Source organism: Manacus candei, unplaced genomic scaffold (assembly GCF_025592945.1).
Source record: "Manacus candei isolate 608988 ecotype Guabito, Panama unplaced genomic scaffold, ASM2559294v1 h1tg000014l, whole genome shotgun sequence".
NCBI classification, from domain to species: Eukaryota; Metazoa; Chordata; class Aves; order Passeriformes; family Pipridae; genus Manacus; species Manacus candei.
In genome coordinates this window covers 30,034,327-30,060,509 of record NW_026138062.1, presented here as the reverse complement: position 1 = coordinate 30,060,509, position 26,183 = coordinate 30,034,327, and the positions used below count along the sequence as shown (strand labels likewise).

The following is a 26,183-nucleotide window of genomic DNA, read 5'->3' as shown; positions in this document are numbered from 1 at the left end:
CAGAGTCATACTTTAGCAGGCTGCTAGCCAAGTTCAGATGTTACTTCCTTCTACCTCAAACCACCCTTTCCTTTTTAGCAGTGTATTTCTACTAAACTATTAATGAATGCAACAACAGCAGTCAACTTTGAAATGTGCTGCAAAGGCAGCATAAACAGATATTATCTACAGAGACTACGCTTACTGTGTATGGAGAGTTTAGAGCTATTTTCTAAATTTGATTTTGATCAGGACACAGACCTTTTAATTGTCACCAAAACAGTTACAGGAATACATTTTTTTTCCTTGGTGAATTGAATCTGCTCAAAGCAGCCTTGCCATTTTACTGCTTTCTTTAAATGAGGGCTGAATATTATTTCATTAATTACGCCACAGTCTCTTTTGCTGAAGTTATATTATTTAATTTTTTTGCTGACATTTTATGTTTGTAAGCCAAAACGTCCATGTATTCACCTTTGAATGTTTATGAATCATGTGTATTAAGACTAAACCTAATTTTGTAATACTTACTACTTAAATGACTAAAAATCTTAAGAGACGCAGAATAATTGTCTGATGAATTAGACTATATGAGCTCCTCTAAAAGTATTACTACATAAGGTATTAGCCTAGTGAACTGTTATTTGCAACAATTCCTGTGGACAACTGATTACTGGAATGTCAGCATATACATCACAGAACAACAACATCAAATAGTTCTGTGAACTACAGTGCTCAAAGTAAAAGATTAAAAGTACAGAAATTAATCAGGTTGAACACTAATATTGTTACATGTGGTTGCCATTTGGGTAACAGTGAACATATCCCAAAAATTAAAAAAAATCCTATTCAAAGCTGAAGGGAGAATGATTTTAGTAGAATATCACTGGGGTATCTTTTTTCTTCCCTTTTCCCCACCACCTTTCAGTATACCAGAATAGTTAATCAGAGAATAAAGACCGCAGTATGTTCAATACACTGGTAGCATTACATCCATAATGCAGATCACCAGACACAGATGGTATAGAAGAACCATACAGAAGCTTCCACAGCCAAGATTTAAGTGTGGGTATGTTACATGGAGCCTGTCCTAGAGGAGATCAAAGCCACACCAGTAGATGAGTCGGTGAGTGCGATTTGCCAGGAAGCCATTTGTGACTAGTTAATATGAGACAAAAGCACTCTTAGAAACAGAAGGTATTACTCATACCATGTACTTCATCCTGCTGCAGAGACTGAAAGTAGGTGCCTCTTGGAAGAGGGACACACAGCTCAGAATACCTAAGTTTGGCTCCAGCCTGAATGAATTCAGGCTCCAAGCTAAGTTTAGATCCAAAATTTAGACACACAAAAATAGATGGTGTGAACAATTTCCCCACCTATTTCTAACAGTGGTTCCATTATGTGTTAATTGACACTAATATGTAATGTAAAATAAAGAAAAATTTCTCCAGGTAGTTGTGTTTTGGTTAAGTTACAATTTAAGACAATGCTGGCTAAAATTCATTTGAACACCAAGTTGGTAGGTGTTTAATTGAATTCCATCCTTTTAAACTGAACCCTTAAAATGCCTGAGCTTATAAAATACGTATCCTGAAAAATTATTCTGTATTTTAAAATTGCACTAGGACTCTTCTTTTTTTCCTGGTCCTATATTACGAGTTTCAAAAAATAAATTCAGACCTTCAGTTATAAAGTTTTAACTGGAATTCAGGACTTTTGTACACTCATAATATGTTTTTCCAGTAAACTCTTAATGGGTAGAGAAAAATTCCAATAGTCAAAGAGGTCTGAGAATGAAACAAGATGTCAAATGGGTTAGTCTGCCAGCACTGCTCTAGCTAAACTGGGGCTTTTGAAAGTCCACATATCTGTGTGCCAGGAGCAAGACTTTTTGTAAAACAAAAGAGACAAAGTTAAAATAGCAAAATGTTTTTGTGTTGATTAGACATTAATAAACAATTCTATGTGCCATGCAGAAAACCAGGAAAAAAAATCATTCCATTGCTTGTGTTGGTCTACAATGCCAAAGAAGTGGGAAAAAAATCCCTGTAGCAATATGAATGCTTATTTTTCTGTAATTTTTATATGGTGAGTCACATTTAGAGATTAGTGACAAACTGGATAAACAAATGTTAATTTCTTATATTGATCTTTCCAGTTTTCAAAGTGAAATAGCATGGCTTGTTCAGTGCACAAGGCAACTTTTATAGACAAAAGTAATAGCACCATTTGATCTAACCAGTGATCTCCTGGCTTGGGTAATATCATAATAAATTGCAACTTCACAAAAGTTTGTCAATCAAACCAGGACTAGAACTATGTTTTTTATCATTATTCCAGGTAGGACAGTAATAGCTGCTATGTCTGGTTCTCCTAAGGATGGACATTTTCTGGCTGGAAGGAAATTTATAATTATGTTTGGTTGTCAGAAGAAAGCAATGACCAAATTCAGGATAGGAAAATTCTGCCAGTGAGACCATTTAATTTTCCAGTATTTCTCCTGTGCATCAAAATTTAACACAGTTACATTTCTCAAGTCAAGACTGTAGATGCAGAACTAGACCTTCTTTTGTAGCCTGAAGTAATTACAACTGTCTCTGTTATGTTTTTATAATATCTCTTTTAATTTTCTTTTAAGTCTTAAATTAAAAAATGTGCTCCATCCATTTCTGAAAAACAGATTAATGGTGTAATCAGATTCAGAACCTAAAACACAAAGCATATGCTCTCTGTTCAAAAGGTTGCTCTCATTTCAAACTAATGTCAAAACACTGCTATTTAGAAAGTAAATTTCAAGAATGTTTGGTTTGCATTCATATATACAGAGCCAGCTCTCCAAAGAACAGTTAAACAAAAAGACAATGAGAATACTCACTAAAAAGCTAGTTTAGGATTTAGGCATTACTACTTAATATTGAATATATAAACAGTTTGCAAAATCTATTGATTTTCAAATTCTTTCTTAACTTTAAGGGTAGATTAACAAAATATTCTAGGAAATCTGTTGGTCTCTCTTTAAAAAGTGTTACATGATCCTTATTGCCGTAATGATAAAACTGTAATTTTTCCTTGTATACTTCAGTTTGCTTTCAAGATTTCCTAAATATAAGCAACTATAAATCAAATTCACCACAGCAAGAAGAAAGATGTGGTCTGTTTCCTAGTATTTGCAACATTAAAGAGGTGATATTGCCATCAATGTCCACTGGAATGGAAAACATGAAGAAAGCATAAAAAAGTGAAGGTCTAAGCAGGTAGGAATTACTAGGTAGCTGATTTTATAGTAATTTTATATTAACATCATGAGTAAACACGTTTTGCATGAATTTTAGTCTAAATATTTGTTATGTGCTCACATAAGAATTCACCTAGCATTGTAGTACCCCAAAAAATCCAAGCATGACAAAACTTGAGCAGACATGACAGATGATCTGGTTTTCGCAGAAGCCTCACATTCATTCCCCTCATCAGCTCACCACATGCTCCAGTGCAGCAGCTGGGGAGCCCTCGACAGACTCAAGGACCAGGATGCTCTCAGATGGCTTTTATTCGATTAAATGATGCTTGTTTGTTGAATATTCTCCAGCACTCTCCATTATTCACCATTATTCCTAGAACATCTGAGCTCTGACCATCCTGAACTGAACTCTTCTTTCAATATCTAACAGAGCTGCACTTCACTTGTAGGATTTTAAGACTCCAAGAGAATCAAATAATTTCTTCAGATGTTGAATAGCTCCAGTGCAGTGATGCAGAGGCTGTAACAAACCCAGCTTTCAGAGCCTTTTACCCAATATCAAGATAGTGGTTTCTCTGCAACTCATTCATACTGGTCTCAGTATGAATGAGTTGTTCTGTAACACAGCTGGGGACCCCACATTGTTCCAGGTTCCAGCAGAAATACAATACTGATGACTACTTCTTACTCTTACGTCTTCATACTCGTGGTAGGTACAGAACCTCTATGACACAATATCTAACCAGTTTTTATTTTCCTTTTTACACATGTTATGCAATGGAAAGGTATTAGGGGCCAGATTTGTTTAAAAGAAAAGGTTTCCACTACCGGCCTATTTCTGATTCTTACATAATTACATACAAAAGTATCTATGGAAGATCTGTGGGATGACTATTTGACGTCTCTATCTAATTTCCAACTGCAATTACTGCACTTGTTTGTACAACACTGACATTTACTTAGGCCTATAATTTCTTTTAATTTATCCACTCTCCCCATATCCCCCATATCTCCCCATGTCCCAGTTTATTTCCAGGTCTTATAAATATTAACTGGGAAAGGGACAGTACTCAGTTTTGTCCACTGCCAAGTTATCTTCCAGTTGCACATGCTAAATGACTAGCTGTGAAGATGGTAAGTACCTTTTGAATCCTTATTGAATTTTTTTTCTTTCTTCAGCGATGGCAATAATCTGAGTTTCTCTCCTCTAAGAGGGTTTCAGTTTCCACAAAACTTGCCAAAGCTTTTGATCTTCAAATCTCTACTGTTCTGCCAGATTTGGTTTAAATTAGCCAATAAACATGAAATTGAAAGCAGGGAAACACAGAGACTGTTGATGGACAGATGAAGATATAACCAGACAATATATTTCCTGTTTTAGCAGAACATTAAACCAAACTAAAAAAAACCCAAACAAACCATTGTTGTTTTAGGCAAATTTGTGACTTGGAATTATCTGAAGAGCTTCTTTATTGGAAGAATTTGTGTTATTCTTTCCTTGACAAACAAAACAAACATTCCTCTTCACTAACCAGTACATTTTTGATAAATAAGGGATTAGTTTTTGGATTACTGCAAATAAAAGTGCAAGACTAGAAGGCCAATTTTATAGCAGTACATACAAGGTGCAATGAATTAAGATATGAAAATCTGGTGTGTTACACATCAACAATATAATTACTATAAGTCAGCAATATCCTTTTTTCATTGCCTCTATTCCCAGATAATGGGGTACAGCACATTTATTTTTACTCTTTCATTCCTTTGGTGCTACAAAATTGAAGTGGCAGAAGAAAACTTGTTAAGATTTTTTCTGTAGAAAACACTTCATATAATCAGTAAGTGCAATTAGAATCAGAATCTTCAGTTTGAAAAAAAATAAAATTTAAGATTGCATTTTTACAGCTTAAACTTATTATCCTCATTTATTTCTTTCAGTTTTCTTCTTGAAGAACTTAATTTATAAAGTGAAGTTAAATAGGGCAACTTTGGGATGTGCACATCTGGACCTCACATATGTGTTTAACCATCTATTTAGAAAATCCCTCTATGTGAAATTTACAGAACTTTACAGATCAAGTTTGGGTTTGGAGATAACAGCACAAATCATACTTCTGGCTCAGCTATAGTTTCCTTTAGAGCAATACGCAAAACCACTTGGGTAGAAAAGTGAGACCAAGTGATTTTCTGAACATTGACTGCTCACATTTACAGATTCCATACAACAGAAGCTCTATGTTCCACACTTGTGTGCCCAAACACTACATTCACAATTTCATTCTGGAGGAGCAACGTAGCTCAGCTATCACTGCCAAACCTCAACCTAAAACTAGATGTATTGGAATTGACTAGGCACTGTAGGCTTGCACTCATTTTTGTACGGGAACACTGTTCAGTAATTCTGTTCTCTGTCAGCAAGCAGTAGCCCACGAGAGATTTTCTTGAATGAAGACAACAGTTTGAAAATATTTGATTATACTTAATTAAACTATCCTTTTTAGCAACAATTTCGGTGCAGGAAATTTACAGAAATTATAGTAATTGTGTGGAAACAGTGTTTCAGTCCCTTAACAGTACTCATGACTGTATCACTCATAAGGGAAATGTTCTAGCTAAATTACAACAAAAGGAGCTCTAAAATAATTCAAAGAATATGAATCATCTTCTATTGTCTCAAACTAATGATATGTATCAGTAGTCCTCTCATCAAATATTTTAGCAAGAAAAGAAAAGAATAAGCATTTCCTTTCACTTTGAGTCTTCAGCAATTACAAACATCAGATATTGATTCTAGGTAAAAGGTTTTGCTTAAGCAGTACTGAATTGTAAAGAACATAGAATTTCTGGCAATTACCAGGATATTTGAACATAACAAGAAATCTAAGCTGCCATGCAAGCAGTACTACAACTGGTTAAACTGAGCAGCTAGGATTTATATACAGACATGACATGTTTCATAGTAGCTGCAATACTAAAATTACTTTTTCAAAACCATGTTCCATTTTTAAAAAAACCCCAACAACAAAAAAAAAAGGAGCAATTTGCCACTCTTCTATATGAAGAGTTGAGAAAGTCTGCAAGGCAGCTTCTCTGATTAGAAGTTTAAATCCTCACTCTGTGTCCCTGATCTCTTTGACACAGAGAAACCAAACAAGGAAGTGGAACCTGTACATACGATGAGTTTGAAAATAAGAGCGCTGTGGACAAAAGGCAGTAAGTAAGATGGTTTCATTTAAGTGATGAGTGAAGTGCTTGAACAGAGCTGTCTTACAGGACAATAATCCTGTTTTGTGACAGCTTTCAAAGTTTGTAAACTATTTCTGTTTTGCACTGGAAGGGAAATAGAACGTATCAATTGTTACAGTGAAACAAAATTACAGCTGAAAGGGAAAGACTTGCCAGTCAAGCACAGCCTAGGATAAGGGAAGTCCCAAGTTCTTTTTTCTGCTTTCCCCAATTCACAGCAGTTTTTCACTTGGAAAAATGCTTTATTAAGTAAAGCAGGAACCTGCACCTGGATTTCAAATAATGAATGGGAAGACCACAGTATCTTCTGCACGATTCTTTGGGAATTCCCCAAGGAAAAGAAGAGTGAAGGAGGAAGAGCATGGCATGTTACACACTCTACTCCACTGGACACTTACAAGCTATTTTTTCCCTCTGTCTAGTCCTCTTGTTTTTCTAAAAATTGGCTGAATAGATGCAATAAATTCAAAAGTTACCAAGACAGACAATGGACAATAAGCCAGCAGGACACCATAAAGTGCTACTCCTAAGAATACACATTTAAATTAAACAGGTTCCAGCTGCTAGTCCAACACAAAAATTAAAAAAGTTTTTAATTATTAAAAACCCAGATGGGAGCATCTCCTGTTATTTGTCACCCAACTTCTTTCATTCAAGACTGAATGATCTCCAGAGCTTGCACACACCATGTTAAGGCACTTAAGAGAACACAACTAGAGAATGCACCTTTTTGCAGTATACGATGGACCAAGTAAATATCAGGTCTTAAGTAAAGGCTACTGTGCAAGATAATATTTCATTTTATATTTCCAGCAATGTTACACAGTCATCTCTTTTCTTCTTTTGCTTTCAGAGATATATTTTATGTTCCTGGTAAATGTTCTCCCAGCCTACTCTTTGGTTACATTTTTGTTCTTGATGCAATAATCACGTGGATAAGTTTGTCCATGGACTCCAGAGGCTGGAGTTTGGATTTGCAGAGGTCGCTCTTAGTCTTTTTTCAAGACAGTTCCTAAACAACCAGAACTCTGATCTACAAATCACTTCTGAACTCACTGCTGGTCTTAAGCTCAATTTAAGCGATTGTATCTAAGACTGCAAACCAAGTATCATGTAAAATCTTTAGGAGCCATCAATTTAACTGGTAAGCATCTCTGGGTGAAAAGAGATGCCTTCAAACCTAACAATTTAGAACCTCACTTGAAAAGTGAGAAGATGCTCAGCTTATTATGCAACAGCCTTTGGCTTAAATTAAAATCCATAGGTTGTGCCTTTCAAAAAGTGCTCCAGTCCCAGGTTAATGGTGGATCTGGTGTGGCTTCTTTGGCTCTGTGACAAAGAACACAAGGCTGCCACTAGTGCCAAAAGGGAAGTGCTAAGAGGCTGCATGATTGTCAGACAGTGAAACTGTGCACTTGCTTCACAAAGAGGCATTCCTGGGTTATGATTATCACTCCTAAGACTATTTATACCTGTCATATTTTAGATTCATTAAAGTACATTAACAATTCTGGAGGCAGAACAGAGTTCTTGATGTCTTCAGACTGAATTTAAGGTGAAATTCTGGTCTCAATAAATCCTATACAGTTGCTTATCACAGCTTCATTCTACCGTTTCAGATGCCACTAAGTAGAGAGAAACATCCCAACATCTAAAAGACTGTTCTGCAACTGTTTTATACCTATTGCACTACAGAATGGGTATTTTCTTCCCACCGTAGTAGTCTTTCTGTCATTTTGTTTCAGACTAGGGACAGCTGGATGACGAAATGAAATGGGCTACGTATTTCAAACAAATCAGTTCTACCTAACCGGTCGATGATTCCTTTATTAAAATCAGGAATACGTGGAGAAACAGGAAACAGAGCACAGACACATCCTAAAAATTGTACTTTTGTATTAAAAGATAAAAGTCCTCTCCCCTATGTAGCAAGACCTTCAAAGATGAAAAGAAATATGAGTACACTGAAGAAAGTTTATCTGCATTCAGTACCTGATCATACAAAGAAGCATTTTTCCTGGGTTCAAATTTCTGAACGTTACCAGTGTATCTTGCTTTGAACTTTTGTAACTATTTTAGTAGTTGTGTATATATTTTAGAATTATTTCAAGTATTAAGCATCAGTATAAACAAAGCTTACTCATGAAAACATTCAACATGATGAGCACATCCAATGATGCTGAAAAAATGAGCCCAGCAACGTGTCTGTTGCAATACAAGTCCCATGCCTGTACTTTGTCAACTACTCTCTGCCAAGACATCAGAAAACCAGATGCAAGATAAGGTCATGTGCCTATGCATCACTGTTTATTCCACAAGAGCCACACGCAGAACAGTACTGTCTGTGTGTTCAAAACTCACAAATTTTACAATGAGTAAAAATTACACCACTTTACCAAGAATTGAGATACTCTTTAAACAGTTGGCTGCTAATTATCCTTAAATCACTTTAAACAGGTTTCAAGATCTGCAGGTCAAGCTCTTGCACTGCAAGGGAATCAGTAATAAATGAACTCATTTTCCTTCCACTCTAGCCCCAGTACTGGTTACTAGTTACCAATTTTATCAGGGTTTAGAGGCTCTGTTCGTGACATGTTCTCAACTCAAAAAATTAAATCCATAAATTGGAACACTGACTGAAACAAGTACAAAGTGCCTGAAATCCAGAACACATCCTCTGTATATGATGGACCACAATCTACACTTATGACAATCTTTTCCTTATTTTTAGCTTCCATTCTTTTACAAATATTGATTCTGTAATTGCAAAACCTGTAGAGCAGATAAGCTCTAGAACCACAGGAAATAGCCATTTGGTTCTGTATAGGAATATAAATTAAAAAGTTATTACTTAAACTAGTATTTCAGAATCAGTGGAATCTTGTATTGAGAACCATATAAAAACCTCAAAGTACTATACTTTTCTGCTTCTTCTAGCTGCACTTCTACTGCTAAATTCTGAGCCTAAATCAGTCTTTTCTACAGTTTACAGATAATCTAAAGTTTATTACAGTTTGCATATGGTGCGTACAAATTACTTCAATTTATTCAGGTTTGGGTTAGCTTACACTGTTTACTGTATGAATACAGTATATGTGTTTAACAGCACAGATAAGCATGCAGCATTCCTAGGAAATGAATGTTTTCCTTAAATATTGTGCAATGGAAGGGTAACAGAATGAAGTACTTGTTGCACTGATGTACCTTCAAACAAATAAAATGCCATGGTGTTAGAAAAACACATAACCTCAAATTAAATAAATGTAACGAAAATGAAAGGTTTAGCATTGTTCTCGTGCTACTATTTCTCACATAAAATCTCTCAAATCTACAGCTGCTGCTGCCCTCGTAGCAAAAAGCATCAGGGTCACACTGCTGCCTGTTGGCTCCTGTACTTGTGCTTCTGAACTCACAGGCACATCCCTTGCAGCTCTGGCTGGAAGCCTGCACATCACTTCTGGCACTCTGGGAAACTAGCTACAAGTACCTCACTCATATGTGTTTAAGCAGAAAATAAACCTCAGTTCTTTCAAGTCAAGCTCTCAAAAAAGAATGACTATCCAGGGAGGTGTTCTTGTTCCACAGGTTTTTGAATTTTTATTTACAATAAAAGTTCTTCCAAACACTGTCATTTAACTAAGGACCCTGAGAAAAGAAAACCTCTTTAAAAGAAGGTGAAATTAAGATGCATCCTTAAAGGTATACAGGATGACATCAGATAAAATGAAAATACAAAACAGTTAACAAAGAAAACTAAGTAGGCAACACATGGTATTTACACAGAACAGAACAACTTCAAAGAAGTTAAAGGAAGGATGAATAGAGCATTTTGTACTGTATTGAAGTAGGCTCACTGGATGCAAAGCAGTTAAGAACTCTGTGGAAGCTCTTTCTGACCGCCCATTCTTGAGGCTTCTAAGCTTACACCTAGGTCTTCAGACTTACACCTACATCTTCAGCTGGATTTCAAAAAAGTTGAAGAGAATTACAAAGGTCAATCTCTGTGCATGTGTATTAAACTAAAGCCATGAGAATTTATACTTACAGGTCATGGCTGGAGATGTTTTAGACCTTCTTCTACTTTTTCAATATCTGCAAATTTTGTAGCTCCATCTGCATCAGCCATAAGAATTTTTTTCCCCTGAGAACTAAAGACACCCTCCAATGAAAATAGTCAATAAAAATCAACAGTTTTGAAATCAGTATTTGTCATAAGCTATATGCAAAAGACTCCAAAACCCTAATGTAGTAACAAGAACAGTGATATCTCACAGATTCAACACAACAAGTGAGTCTTAATATTCTGCTACTAACCACAATTTACCAACTTGTAATAACATCTAAAGACTTTACACACTGTGTGGTGTCCCACAGTGACACACAATGCATGAACACAAAAGGCTAACAATCCCTCTGAAGAGAAGGTTCCAAACTAAAAGCTTCACAAACCAAAATCTAAAAGTCAACAAGTTGCTACAGTCAGCTGTAGAAGGGAGCACAAGAAGCAGTGATTAGCAGCTGCCACTGCACTGAATGGCTTTTCTTTGTCATTTCAGCTATGGAAAGGAGGATGCAGAGGTAGTTTTTCCCAACACTGTTTCAAGAGAATTCAAGAGCTATTTCTCAAAACTAATTTAAGATTCAGTCTTAAGTCACAGTCTCACTGCAAAACGTTTCTGATGCACAGGTCTCACAGTTTGTTTTGCCATATTCTTGGTCAGAAAAATTTCACAATTTTTGAAGGGGTCCAGACAGGAAAACAATGAGTAGTGGGTTTGACCAAAGTACTGTCACAACCAAGCATGTGTGAATTTGGAAAACCCTGTCAGGGAAGTAGTTGTATACACATCCACTCTACACTCTGCACTGCAAAAGTGTATCACACAGAGAATTTTCTCCTTCTCTTGAAATAACTTCAGAAGTATATACCTTACAAAAGTCCCATATGTTCTAATATAATGTTCTCTCCATTTCCTATATTTACTCATTTTTCATAAAAAAAATAAAATTGACACATTAAAGATAGAGCATAAAATACAGATAAAGACAAGTCACTGATAACTCACAGATGATACTACCCTTTTTCGTAAAAGTAAAGTGTTATTCATCTTAGGAAAAAATATTCCTTCAAAATGTCTAACAGCTGTTTTATTTTTAGGACAACATGATTTCAGGATAATGTCTATGTGAAAGCATAAATTGTGTTGTTTCTGCTATCGAGTGTGGGTGATGACAGTGGGCTTCAGTAAAAACAAACTTTGCTGGATGAGAATGCTTCTTTATTAGCCATTTTAAAAAACACATCTATGACCTGAAGAACAAAGTTTGCAAATTTGGCTGTATTTTGTCTACAAAAACTTAACTTTAATCTGTAACAGTTTGGTTGTTTGTTTTTTTTTTTTGGTTGGCTTTTATAAACACAAGTCTATTTCTAAGTGGAACTAACATGAATATGAAATTCAAGGGTTTTTTTACCCTTTGAAATCTCATACAAAAAAAGTCTTCATTACTGATCTTCCTGGCAAGAAAATACTGCTTCCAAGATCTCAAATAAGCTTATTTTGAAAAAGAGGTTTTGCTTTAATTTATAGAATCTGTACTCAGTTTTCTCATAATCATTTTGTTAATGCATTGAATTCAAAATGTCAATCAGCACAAGTTTATCTTCTGTATATTTGGTGGTTCAAACAGAAAAGGAGAGGAAAGTATCTATTACCATGCTGACTGCTTCTCCTTTCCCTTGATTTTTTACCGAAGAAAGCACTTACACTTTGTCACTTCCATATTTCTTGCAGTACTCCATTGCAACCTGACAGACACACAAAAAACCACCATAAAACAAACCCAGGAATCAAGGTAGAAGTTTACATTTGCTCATCTTTTAAAACAAAATAAATTAACAGCACAGAGGTATAACCACTTCAGTCAGCACAAATACATTGCCAGTTTTCGCTGGAGTCTGTTTGGGAAAATAAAAACTAGTTCACAGTCAAAACAAGAAGACTGAAGAAACTAGTCATGTTCAAAAGAACAGGATACTCCAAACCCCATCCTCCCACTCCAAAAACCTCAAACTTAATTTAACTTATACTATTACAGACCTTTTATATTAACACCAATAGTTAATAAAAGAAATATAATTTTCAACTACAGTCACCTGTTTATCACTTGTCTTGCTGCTGTTTGTGGTTTTAAAGAAAAATTCACATTGATCTAAAATCCCGTTCACATTGCAAAGATCTGCAGATTTTGTTCCATGCTGTGAGGAAGAGAAAGCATGAGTTTTCTCATCTTAATTTTTTCTAAAGGTTGTCTTGAGTGTTTGTAAATCCAGAGGCCTGCAGCCGTTGTATGCTCAGTTAAAAGAGATGCCAGAAGGAATGCACAGTAGTCAAAAATATTTACGAGCAATCCTTAATGGACAAGCTTAAGGAAAGTAAATCAAAAAGCAGTATGCATTTTAGTAGCTACCTCAAACATCTTCCAAGCAGTAGTAAAAAAAGCCCTCAAGTTAGTGACATACATCAAAGTTGAACCAGAAGAATACAGAACTATTTTGAAAATACTACTACTGACACAGGGATTTTTAAATAAACAATGCCAAGAAGAGTGTGAAGAAGAACTATGTCAGATGTTCTGTCAATCACAGTATGAATTGGGTATTTTAAAAGACTTTTTAGCTTCCTCAAGTTCATATTCACATCATCACTATGCATACATAGAGTATTTCATAAGAAATTTCTTGAAGTTAGGATTAGAATTCTGAGAATCTCAGCTGCAGGAAAATGGCTGTCACACTTGCCAACCAAGAAAACTAGAATTTGCAAAAGAATTATATGTGTATTCATGTGCATACGTGACATCCATGATGCATAAAGAACAATGACAGAAAGCACTCAGAAATATGAACTTCAATTGTCAACTATTTCAAGTACCAAAATATAAATGCAAAAAACTGTTACATTCCACAAACGTAGTACAAAACCCCACACCTCTGATTGCTTGGGAAGACAATTGTTTTTCTTACCTTTGTAGTTTGATCTTTACTGCCATCATTAGCCCCTATGACTTCATAAGTCTCGCTTCTTGAAAATAAAAGCAGAAATAATATATTTAATCCAATTTCATAAGTAGGCAGTAGGTCTTTCAAACATCATTATTCTTTTCTCTCCAGAAGGTTTTAAATCATTCATGGTTGCCAATGGACACTAATATGATATAGTAAATTTGTTAAAATGGCATAATTAAAGAATTTTGCCATACTTGATGAACGTACCATTACACTGGGTTGTCATGCTACCATCCAGAACTGAAAAATCAATTCAATTGTAAAAGATGAACACTCGGAACATTATCACTGTTGAGAAAACCCAAACGGAACAAATCCACAAACTTTCACAATGGGCTTCTTACCCAGAGAACAAATCATAATGAAGAACAGATACTTAAGAAACTTGTTGGAACAAACTAGGATTTAGTTTAGAAAGTTAAATGTATGGTTAATCTTTAGCTTTGTCTTGGAAAGATAACATTCACATGAAGATTTTTTCATCGCATAGCAGTATATTAAATTTTTACTTAATTTAAAAATACTTTTTTGCAATTGATCTAAAAATAACTGATGAGAGACAGAAGTGTTACTTCTAAGTAGCCAAGTATTACTGTTTAATATACACTAACATAACAAAGTAACTAGATGACTGTTTATTATACATAGTACACCAAAAAATAATGAATTTTGAATGCAAAAAGAAAATACCTGTCTTTTTTCTAGATAATCCAAAGCTTCATCCATCATAAGAGGTACTAGAGAAAAGGTGGAGGAGGTCAGGTTAGTAGATTATAACAGGCAAAGCACCAAAAGCACTTGCACAAGCAAGCTGTAAACAACCACAAAGCAAAGCTGAGCAAATCGACTCTTTCATACGACACTACCTTCAGCAAACAAGCTTAGCAGCTGCAACTCAAAGTTCTGTCCTTTCTGACTGCAAAAAGAACACTGAAGAAAATCACGCACATGATAAAAGACAGGATAAAAATATTTCTTCTGAGGAACCAATTTTTCATTTTGAAATTTTTAATTCTCTACACAAGATTAAAAGAAAAAGAAATCATTCTTCATGACTGACCTTGAAAACCAGCACTGACTTTATCTACTTAAGCAAGCTGACAGCTTGTGTACTACCATGTTTGATTATTTCTATCACATCTGAAAGCCTTCACTCAGTATCAGGTACTCATATCTATGGCCAAGTCAAACACAAACCTGTGAGACCATCCTTTTTTCTGCTCGTCTGAAGCGGCTGCTGTTTAAAGGGTGGAAATCTCTCAAATCAGTTTTAAAAGTCTTTTTTTTTTTACTTCTTGCCTTGCAGCATTTACAGGAGCAATGAACAACCATTCTTCTGGGGTTCATTAAAATAGAGGACTCGTAGTTAAAGTGCCCCATGCTATTTTTTGCAGCAGAAATCAAGTTATACAATGACTTAATTTTGAAATTCAATGTAATTGGACTGTTTTCTGGAAATTGTGTCCAAAATCTGATACATAATCTGGCCTGCCAGAATCTACCCCAAACATAACTGACCTCTGCATTATTACAGTAACAACAGATAGATTTTCTTCTTTTCCTCAAAACAAGAAAAATCTTACACCAGTCTTCGTCATCATATGAAGGCATCACAACAGAGTTCCCTTGTAGGGGGATCGTGTATACTTTGTACAGGTTCTTTCCTGCCTTCAGCGCTTACGAAGAATTTATCTTCTTTGTGTCGATGAAGGGTTGGCATTTTTTTGGGAGTTACGTAAGCTATTGCACAAATCTATGACGAAAAAGAAATAAGAAAAGTTGTTGAGCATTCTATTAGAAGTTGACCTAGCTGTTGAATGTGCTACAAAGGGCAACCAAATGTATTTCAATAATGAGGTGGGTCAATGCTGTGGAACTTCGTCCACTGACTGAATCACACAGGACTAAAATCCTCTCATGTCGTTTGGTTACTCCTAGTCTGACCACTGTCAGCATCATTGGCTTGTTACTATTTTTGACTGCAAAGCATGCAGATGCCTCCAAAGTTGTGGTCCAAGCGCACACAGCCCCTTCCCCAAGTAATCCCGAGCACACAAACTGGTGCGGCCCCTGATCCCACCCTGCGCCACTGAAATCAAGGACCTAGCTCATGACCAGCCAGCCATGTGCTTGCAAAACAGAGGCTCTGATCACCTTATGAATAGCTAAAATAAAGTCATGGGACTTGGGGTTTGGAGCACTTTATTTGGTAACACCACATACAGAATCACAGAATCAATTAGGTTGGAAAAGACCTCTGAGATCATCGAGTCCAACCTACAACCGAACACCACCATGTCAACTACACCATGGCACAGAGTGCCACGTCCAGGAAACACCTCTAGGGACAGGAGGCATACGTGGACAGGAGGATTCCACCACCTCCCCGGGCAGGAGGCATACGTGGCACTGCGGACAGGCAGCAGAATTCCACCTTCCAGGGTGTCCAATTTCTGCAACTTGCAGGGTATTGCTGCCACGCAGAGACACAGCGATTTCCCAAACTGTTACCGCGAACGGGCGTTACCAGGACATTTCCCAAGGCGTCTTTATCCCCTCGGCAGGTCCCCGGACGCCTTGCCCGCACCAACCCCCGCACCAGCGCAGCCCCGCCGGCTGCTGCCCGCACGGCTCCAGGTGCCACCTGCTGCTCCAGGGTCAGCCCTGCCCGGGCCCGCCGCAGTCTCCCGGGACCCCCTGGCAGGGCCGCGACCCGCGGGCAGTGCCCCCGCTCCGCATCGCGGGGGCGGGCACGGGGCGGCACCGCGCACCGCCCCCGCCACGGAGCCCCCCGGGCCTGCCGTGACCGCTGTGCGCAGCTCTCACCAGGACGAGCAGGAGGGTGGCGAGGGTCGCCAGCGCCGCCGTCCGCAGGGATAGGGATAGGGACAGGGACAGAGACAGGGACAGGGACAAGGGCAGAGACAGCGGCGGCGCCATCGCCCTCGGCGGCGCGCGGGGACCTGTCGCGCGGCGGCAGCGAGGCGGATGCGGCCGCACCGCCCGCCGCTGCCGCCGGAAGCCGCCGGCGCCCCCTCGCGGCCGGGCCCCGCCAGCGCCGCTGGTTTGACCGCCGCCGCCAAGGCCGGTCCTCCCGCAGAGCCTGCCGGGCGGGCCGACCGCCAGGGGGCGCCACATCCGGGTTGGTAGCGGTGCCGCCATGGCAGCCGCGTTCAGGTGAGTGCAGGGCCTGGCGGCCGCGGTCCCGCCAGCCCCGCTCCGGGGACCCGCCCGCGCGCGAGGGTCGCGGCAGCGCCGCCCCGGTCCCCCGGTCCCGCGGGGCCGCTGGGCCCACTCCGCGCCACCGCGGCGGCACTGCGCGCGCGAGGGGAGCGGGCTCTGCGCGGCCCCCGGGATGGGGTCGGTGTTGAGGGGGCTGCGGTGCCCCGGTGTGTGCGAGGGGGCTGAGCGAGCAAGGAGTGTCCAGCCGGGAAAAGGCCTGGCAAAGCGCGACGCTCAGTGTGGCCTGGAGCTACCTGGTGTCACAGAATCGCAGAGTATCCCGAGTTGGATCCACAGGAATCAGCGAGTCTAAGTCCTGGCCCTACACAGGCCACCTGAGAGTCACACCACGAGCCTGAGAGCGTTGTCCAAACCTTCTTGGACTCTGTCAGGCTTGGTGCTGTGACCACTTCCTTGGGAAACGTCTTCTAGCATCTAACCACTCTCTGGGTGAAAAACCTTTTCCTCATATCCACCCTAAACCTCTCCTGACACAGCTGATAGCATTACAAGGAGATTAAAACTGTAGGGAATTCAGTGGCTTCTCATTTATAACTACTCGTTTTAGAACAGTAGAATGGTTTGGGTCAGAGGGAATCTTCAGAGATCATCTGATTCCAACTCCCCTGCCGTGGGCAGGGACACCTGCCACTAGACCAGATTGCTCAGAGCCCTATCCAACCAGGCCTTGAACTCTTCCAGGGATGGAGCATCCACAGCTTCTCTGGGCAGCCTGTTCTAGTGTTCTTGCTTCTGTATTTATGTCTTAAATGTGCAAAACAATGTTTAGCATGTGCTTTTACATGAATTGGAAGAGAACAGGCATTTTGTTGGGCTTCAGAGAACCAGTAGTACAGGACCAATATATATGGAGCCAACAGGAGCTAATTGATGCTTGCCATTATGTTTGTGATATCTCTGTATGTTAGTTCGCATTTGGAAAACTTGCTTTTCCCATTTATCTTTTTCTGATTTTTCCTTCAGAAGCACTAGATTAACAAAACTGTGACTGCTTTGTTTAAGTATTAAGAATACTTTTATAAAAAAAAGATGGGGTTGTTTTTTACATTAATGATCCTTGCTTAAAATACTAATACACGAACACTGATAGTAGTATGTAATTAATAATGAGCGTTAATTATTTCTCACCTGAAGCACTGCATGAAGCGTATTTTGTAATTTTATATTTTCTCAAAGGCTCTAAGAAAAATTGTAGCATTTAAAATTGTTTTATATCATTTTGTACATCTGAATGCGGTCCTTGAACTAACAGATATTTCAGACACAGTTATAAAATTATACTTTCTGCGTTTCTTGAAAACCATTCTCCAGCCGTCTGTTCAGTAAACACTTCTGTTGATTTATAACTGATATTATTGAGGTGAAAGCTAGTAGTTTTTGTTAGGTATATGTGCAGACAGGTTCCTTGTAAGGAGGAAGCATTTTCGAGCGGAATGTAGGAAAACAGATCAGTTCAGAGTTTTCTCATCTTTCCATAACCATGTTGCTAAGCAGCTTTGCTTAGCATTTGCTTTGCCACACTGGTAGGCATCTTGATTCTCCAGTTGTTTGTTGTTGTGTGTTAGTGCTTGCTTATCTTTTGTTTTTTTTGCTATCTCTTGCCTACTCAAGAGCTTGCATGTGAACTTCTCTTTCTATTTGTTTTAGAACTGTGGAACCATTGGAATATTACAGAAGGTTTTTGGTGAGTAAAACATGAGATGCCTGTATAAGTTGCCTGTAATGAAATTTTTCTTTCTTGTGGTTCTTCAGATCTAACACGATGGAATATTGTTCAATTTCTAACTTAAGGGTCTTGTACTGTGCAGTTTCTGCCTGATGGTATTTGAATGTTACGGGTTTTTTGGGGTTGTTTTGTTTTAGTTCACTCTCTTTAGAGCTCCACTAGGTGGGGATGGAGGAGGGGAATTGCCTACGAAACCTTAGCAGTGTAGACAGGTGGAAACTCTCATTTTAAGTTACCAACGAGTATTCATTCATGGATGATGTTCTGAATCTAGCCTGTAATTCTTACCTTTGAGACAATCAATTTATTGTTATATTTTCTAAATAAATTATAATAAATTTTAAAAATCAGGGATTTTTTTGCAGGCCTAGAACCACAAACTACATATCAATTGATGAAAAACCAACTAGAGTGTGACCAAGTTTTTACTAGCATTTTTGAGACCGTATATTTCTGCTAAAAAGAAGAGAATATTATTTTATATCAACTTCTATAGCATAGGTATTACTGTATTATTTAATAAAGTATGTTTTCTAATTTGAACTTTGTAATTTTTGTTTAGAAAGAGAACTGTCGACCTGATGGAAGGGAGTTAGGTGAATTCCGAGCAACCACTGTCAACATAGGCAAGTGCTTATTTGGAATAATAATAATAATAATAATAATAATAATAATAATAATAATAATAGTGGGGGAGGTATTATTAATATCAGGTTATAATAGTGACCTTAATGACTTGCTAATCGGTTTTCTTGGTTCTTACTTTGCAACAAGGAAGAGAAAGGATTTTTATTTACCATTTCAGTAAGCATGAAAGAGAGTGCATGGCAGTAATATACTTTAACATTGTTTTCAGTCCTGATCCTGGGCTAATGTGCACAGTGTAATTACTCAGGTCTGCTCCTGTCCAGGTACGTGCAGCACAATTTAGGTGGTTGTGGAATCTTGTCTCTGTCTCAGGTCAGCAGCATATGTTATAGATGCTGAAGGCAGCGACAAGGCATACACTGACCAGCACAAAATTGATGCCTGAGCATCTTGGGAGGGACACTGAGTTCTGGCTTCTGCTCGTTCTGAGCTTGGTGGGCACCTGCCTCAAGCAGAGGCAGAATGAGCCAGCAATGTGCCCTTGCTGCAAAGAAGCCAATGTTGTCCAGGGCTGCATTAGGCACAGCATTGCCAGCAGTTAAGGAACATGATCCTGCTCTCTGCTCAGCACTGGTGAGGCCACACCTGGAGTGTTGTGTCCAATGCTGGGCAATGTATATAAATGCCTGAAGGGAGGGCATGGGAAAGACAAAGCCAAGTTCTATTCATTAGTGCCCAGTAACAGAACATGAGTCAATGGGCACAAGCTGAAACACAGGATGTTCCCTCTGAACATGATGAAACAGTTCTTTACTGTGAGAGTGATGAAGCACTGGCACAGGTTGGCCAGAGAAGTTGTGGAGTCTCCTTCCTTGGAGATAATCAAAAAAAAAGCCATCTGGGTACAGTTCTGGGCAACCAGCTCTAGGTGGCCCTTCTTGAGTAGGGATGTTGAACCAGATGAGCTCCAGCTGTCCCAGCCTCAGTCATTCTGTGTGATGGTTTAATATAGAGATTCTGTCCCACTCTGGATTTGAGACGTTGCTTATCCTCTGTTTAGTATAAAATGATGGAAAGTTAACACTTTGTGAAGGTGGATGTTAATTAATGCTCTCTGAATGAAAAATAGATTTTATTGAACAGTACTTTTTCTCTTCAGGTTCAATTACAACTGCAGATGGTTCTGCCCTGGTGAAATTAGGAAATACCACGGTGATTTGTGGAGTGAAAGCGGTATGGTTGGTTTTATTTTAATTTATGTGTTAGCAGAATTTGTGCATTGGTGTTTAGAATGAATCACCCACAGAGTTACAATAATGTGCCAATCAGACACAGTTACAGTCTTTCACTAGAGTTATTTTCAGACAGGAAAGTTAATATAGAATTTAATTACCTAATCCTACCTGTTTAGTCTGAGGACATGTATTTTTTGTGGTGCCCATCGTGTAGGGGAAAAGATGTATACAAATATAAACTCCTTGTTATTTCTAGATAAAAGCTATATAATTGAAAAGTTACTGAATATTGATCAATAAGTACACTGGGGATTAGTTGGCTGGACTATCAAGTGCCTTGTAGCCTTAACTTTACTGCTGGCCTGCCATGAACTATGAGCCAAATCACTGCACACCCCTGTACTGGGTTTTTCCATAGGAAATTTACAGACAAGGACCGATTAAAAATGGCTTTTGTAAATCTCATTGTAATGATAACTTTCAAGAAAATGACTAGTTGTATATAGAATAGCTGGAAAATCTTGTCTTTTTTGTTTCTCCAGGAACTTGCTGCACCTGCAGCAGATTCTACTAATAAAGGGTATATTGGTGAGTGTGGATCTTGCTCAGGTCTTGTGTTGCTTCGGTTAAGAGGCTGTAATGACAGATTGTGTTGGGAAGATTTCTTAAAAGAATGGATTTGGTAAAATTATATTTCCAAATTGACATCTAGGCAGTGGTACCTCAGAAGTTTTAGAATGCCCTCTACTCGTGAGTTTTCCATGTAAAACTACTTTTTTATTGCTGATTCCAGGCCAGGCTGGAAACAGACCTGCAGCAGGGGCAAGCGTGTATATTAAGAGGGGGAAGGTAGTTAATCTATAAAAGATTATGGCATGCAAGGTTGTGCAAAGGCATGTTAACTTCTGTTTTGAAGACAGTAGACAAAAAATGTAACTCTTGAAAACACTGAAATAAACCCTGTTTATTTTTTGGAAAACTCTAAAAGTCCTGGGGGTACCTCCCTGCTCCTGTTTGGAGTTTCTTTGGAAATAAAATAGTTCTGTGGAACTGAGAGGTTAGACCAAATCCCTCTTTTGTAAGGCATCTCCAAAGTATGTTATTTTCAGAGAGCTTGGGGTTTTTTAACAAATGTTTATGCATGTTTTTGCTTCAAGTCTAAAGCCTCAGTTTTTAATGACTGATGAAAAACAGATAGCATACCAGTCAAGTCAGGCAGCGGGATGAAAATACTGCTGTTTCTTGATCTACTGAAGAGTGCCTAACACTTAAAGAAGAGTTTGTATGGGGTCATGATAGCCATAGCAGGATTATAAACAGAAAATGGTAGTTAGGATTATGTGTTGTACCATGAAATATATAGTTTCTAAATACAGAGTACTACAAGTTCTTTAAAACCAACTCACGCGTAACTTAAGTTTTGAAAGGAGTAGGGAGGCTTGATTGAAAAATTTTTGGTCTTGCCTTGCATTTGAAGTACATAAAATGGTATTAAGAGTGATTGTTGACTTAAATCTATTTTTGATATCCCATTGCCTGCTTTTCTGATGCCTAGTACCAAATGTAGAACTACCATCCCTCTGTTCAGAGAGGTTTCGCTCCGGACCACCTGGTGAAGAGGCTCAAGCAGCAAGCCAGTTCATTGCAGATGTGATTGAAAAGTAAGAACCATCATAGTGCATTTAAAACACAGACAACTCTGCAAGACAGTTTTCTGTTTCCTGGCTTATTCTCTCATGTTATTTTAGTTCACAGATGATAGTGAAAGAAGATCTGTGTATTGCAAATGGCAAGGTAAGTTGTATATCAAAATGAAGAGGGGAATACTAACAAGATCTCAGTAATGAGATGTTAAAGAAGGTATTTGGGGTTATAGGTTGTTTTGTTGTTGTTTTGCTTTTCAGTCTTCATAGCTTGGTTTACATCTGAAGTGTAAAAAAAAATTGCATGATAGAAATAAGTATCTCTATTCAATGTGGGTAAAATTTTCTTGCCTATTGCACGATTTGCTTAGCTGCTGTGATATCTCACGTGTGCAAACCTTTTTTGATAGCTTGCTTGGGTGTTATACTGTGATATCATATGTCTGGACTATGATGGAAACCTTTTGGATGCCAGTGTCTTTGCTTTGTTAGCAGCATTAAAAAATGGTAAGTCTTCTTTAGAGTAGGGGACATGTTCTTATTAGTGTTGCTTGGAGAAATGCGTTAATTTTGAACCATGATTAATAGATAACTGGTTCACAGTTTGTTAGGACTGTTTGTTTCCTGTCATTTGAATGCTAAATTACTAAAATGCAAAGTGAAAATGATGGTATGGGTACCATAGGTGTGTAACACCAGGAAAGACTATATTCCTGGTTTTTATATGTCCAGTAGGCTTTTTGGGGGAAAAATACTTTTTGTTAAATATGACTCCAAACTATTTTAATTGCATGGCATTTTAGAAATAGAAAATGCTTCTGTGTAAGGATAAATGCTTCTGTTACCTTGAGGAGAAAAATCAAATAATTCCTTGAACAGGTAGTCCTAAGCTAAATACTTTGCTTGAAATTGAGATTTATTTTTTTTTGTACAGAATACTGTTAACGTAGCCAAAACTCTATTCTGATTGATTTTTGGTGGGTTAAAAGGACAGCTTAAATATTTCAGTAGTCTTGGACATCTTTAGGCCTGCTAAACCCAGCAGTGTTTAATATTAGACCACTGTAATTTTTTCATCTCTTCAGTACAATTGCCATCGGTTATTATAAATGAAGAAACTGGTTTATCAGAAGTGAATTTAAAACAGAAGAGTCCTTTGACTATCAGAAAGCATCCAGTTGCCACATCGTTTGCTATATTTGATGAGTAAGTTCATAACTGTTTTGTACTTGTGGAAACAACTGTGTCTGTAAAAGTTTGAGTGAAAGACCGAGGATGCTACCAGTGATGCTTCTGCACTTCTAGTGATGAGTGTGCAGCCTCAGGCAGTGCTGTTTAACTCATCTTATATCCAGGCCTCTCTTGTTGAACTGACCTGTAGTTCTGTGATGTGAATGAATATGCAGAACAAAACAGTCTACACAGCTTCTTCCTGTGACTTTAAGCTGAACTGGCTCCCAACCTAAAAGATATGCTTAAAAGTACAGGGATAGGTATTGGTTTAGGTTTTTGAAATATCCATGAGATGAAACAATGTTACCAATGCAATTAATGTTTTAGAAGCCTATGTAAACAACTGATATAAAAGATAGTACTTTTCGAACAGCTTATACTGAGGACATAGTCAACAGAGGAAGTAAGAAGTAACAGTCTAGTTAGAACAACATAACCTCTGGATAACTGACACATAATTACCTAAGGTGAAGTATGACCAGCACTCCTAAGTCATTGTTTATGTAGGAAAAGAATTGAATTATGAGATTTCAGAATAATCACATCTGATAATTTTACTCCTCTCCTGAAATTGTTTACTGGCTCTTTGTTAGTCCAAGTTAAGGATATATTCTGCTGCTGTTTATAAGAAATGCAGTCATTTCTGGTGGCATCCATTTGAAAGTAGAAAATGACAAACAAGACAGTGTTAACTGTACTATTTAAGATTTAGGTCTGTTTAGACACATTGGTAGTTTATGACACAATCTGTATTCACAGAAGTGATTAGTAGGGCCTTTCACTCAAATAAGAGGGTGGGGAAAACAATAAAGTCAAATGTTGACCAAGTGATTACCAAAATGAATCAGAACAGGATTTTATTGGTGCTTTAGAGTGCCTGTGTTAATTGCTTTAATACCAGTTCTGATGGCTCTGAAATTTGATGTAGACTGAGGGAGTTTGGATAACATACTGGACAGACACACAAATCACACTTACATATAGACAAAAAATCGCCTTTGTAAGAAAGCTTTCTATGCATATCTCTCAGGCTTTGTTTCCTTCACTGAAATCAGCTGTTGCCTCAAACAAGCTACTTAAGTCTCCCTTTAGCTCCCAAAAGTAAATATCGAGGGGGTATGTGCCTGTGTTGTGTAGTTGGTTGGTTTGTTTGTTTTAATTCTGATTTGTTAGTTTTTCTACAGCTGTTGACACAGCCCTCTAAATAAAATGCTTGACATACTCTGGCATTCAGAGGCATTTTTCTTCTGTGTGAAAGCCCTCCTTGAATAAATAAGATTTGTAGGTTGCTGGGTGGTGTGGCAGTGGGTGAGGAGCACTGGTGCAGAATGTGGTGCAGCTCCACAGCTGGCTGCTGGGGTGTTGACTTGTACATAAAAAATAAATGATACTTTTAACTCTTCATGTGTCCCTGCATCACACAAAGGGCTGATGTGTCACAGTGTTAGACTTTTAAAAAGCAGCACTTTTGTATGGGGTAGCTATGTTTTTGTTACTATTGCTATTAAATGGCAGTCTGAAATATTGGTGAGGTTTTAAAGTTCAGCTTTAAGTTCAGGTTTTTCTTGTTGAACAAAGTTGGCTTATAGTTTAGATCCTCTTTTTTTTTCCATTGATTTTGTTCCATTTTTAACTTAAATGATTCAAAAATAACAGTATTTAATCTCTGAAAGATATGCATCATGTGATGTATGACAGTTTGTTTTGTATGCTTTAAGGACAGTCAAACAGTAAATCCATTTTTTAACTATTCCCAGGCTGAGTGATGTTAGAGTTCTCTGACAAGAGACTGAGAACTACTTTGGGTGAACTTACCATTGGAAATGAGTTTTGCATTAAGGTGACTGGTAGATTAGTGCAGGCTACACCCCATACCAGTCTTTGTGTAACTACACAATGAGTGACTGCATCCTTCAAATGGCAGTTTAGTGGCATTTTCCTGCGATACATGGATGTCACAAATCTAGGAAACTTTAGGCATAAAGCTGTATTTTCAGTAGACATATACACTTGATTATGTGGAATCTCCCATATCTTTTGACTTTTAAATTTTTTTTAAATCAGCGCACTATGGTAAGAAAACAACCTGGGCACTAAATCCATCTACAAGTATTTTGTAAGACTGCAGTAAAAATTAATGTTACCTGTATTTTGCAATAATGTTAATGGAACAATATGTACAAACATGTCTGCACGTGTTTTTCTTTCACAAGCACATTACTCATTGTTGATCCAACTGCTGAAGAGGAAGATTTAGCAACTGGAACAGTAACCATTGTCACTGATGAAGAAGGGAGACTATGTTCCGTCCATAAACCAGGTACTTCCAAATTTATTACAGTATATTACATATAGGTTTATTATTAAACATATGGAGATGATAACGTTTAGGTCAAGAAAAGACTATGTATCTGTTTTGTAAGATTTGGGGGTGCTTTACAGTAACAGAGTGTCTGCTCAAATACTCATTAAATTACTTCCCCTTGAAATTAGTTTTTAAGATGGTGGCGTGACTGAAGTTCAAAAAGAAGTCACAGCTTGACTTACATACAGCAGAGGACAGATTTTAAGCCTGTCTTCTGTTACATCTCTAGTTTTTTTCCATTGTCTTTGCCTGAGGCTAGAGCTGGGAAAGCTGCCTGATCCCCAGGTGAAAGGTGTGTTGGTCATGAGAATTACTATATTAATACTCTTATTTGTAAATCACATTTAGAGATACATAACTGAAGTATAAGTAGAAAATCAAATTGTTCCCTTTAATTTTTAGGTGGAAGTCCTCTTACAGGAGCCAAGCTTCAGGACTGTATCACCAGAGCAATTACAAGACATAAAGAAGTAAAGAAGCTGATTGACAAAGTAATAAAAAGTATAATGTCCAAGTGAACGAAAGGAGAGATCTTTTAAAAAATGGATTTGTAAAAATTGTATTTGTTACAGTGTTCACAAACCTTTTATACTAAATAAACAAATACCAATACTA

At 38.0% G+C, this 26,183-nt stretch overlaps 2 protein-coding genes across 2 annotated transcripts in view; one reads left to right on the top strand and one right to left on the bottom strand.

The window, feature by feature from the left end:
- The window catches only part of ALG5 (ALG5 dolichyl-phosphate beta-glucosyltransferase), a 20,849-nt gene extending 4,143 nt beyond the window's left edge, over positions 1-16,706 (bottom strand). Inside the window, 5 exon segments of the mRNA XM_051778908.1 lie at positions 13,494-13,551; positions 14,226-14,272; positions 15,119-15,156; positions 15,158-15,288; positions 16,362-16,706. Of these exon segments, the coding sequence (XP_051634868.1) occupies positions 13,537-13,551; positions 14,226-14,272; positions 15,119-15,156; positions 15,158-15,288; positions 16,362-16,697 (567 nt within the window). The 5' untranslated portion in view covers positions 16,698-16,706 and the 3' untranslated portion in view covers positions 13,494-13,536.
- Positions 16,616-26,183, top strand: EXOSC8 (exosome component 8). Its single transcript, XM_051778906.1, has 11 exons — positions 16,616-16,712; positions 18,426-18,462; positions 19,067-19,130; positions 20,252-20,325; positions 20,870-20,915; positions 21,883-21,988; positions 22,076-22,121; positions 22,381-22,477; positions 23,056-23,176; positions 25,417-25,523; positions 25,971-26,183. The coding sequence occupies exons 1-11, from the start codon at positions 16,696-16,698 to the stop codon at positions 26,084-26,086; spliced, it is 831 nt and encodes a 276-aa protein (XP_051634866.1). The 5' UTR covers positions 16,616-16,695; the 3' UTR covers positions 26,087-26,183.

Bases quoted from the DNA above. Each gene is read 5' to 3' on its own strand.
- EXOSC8 (XM_051778906.1), top strand. The intron at 20,326-20,869 runs GTATGGTTGGTT...TTGTTTCTCCAG, and splicing joins TGATTTGTGGAGTGAAAGCG to GAACTTGCTGCACCTGCAGC. The intron at 22,478-23,055 runs GTAAGTCTTCTT...TCATCTCTTCAG, and splicing joins GTTAGCAGCATTAAAAAATG to TACAATTGCCATCGGTTATT.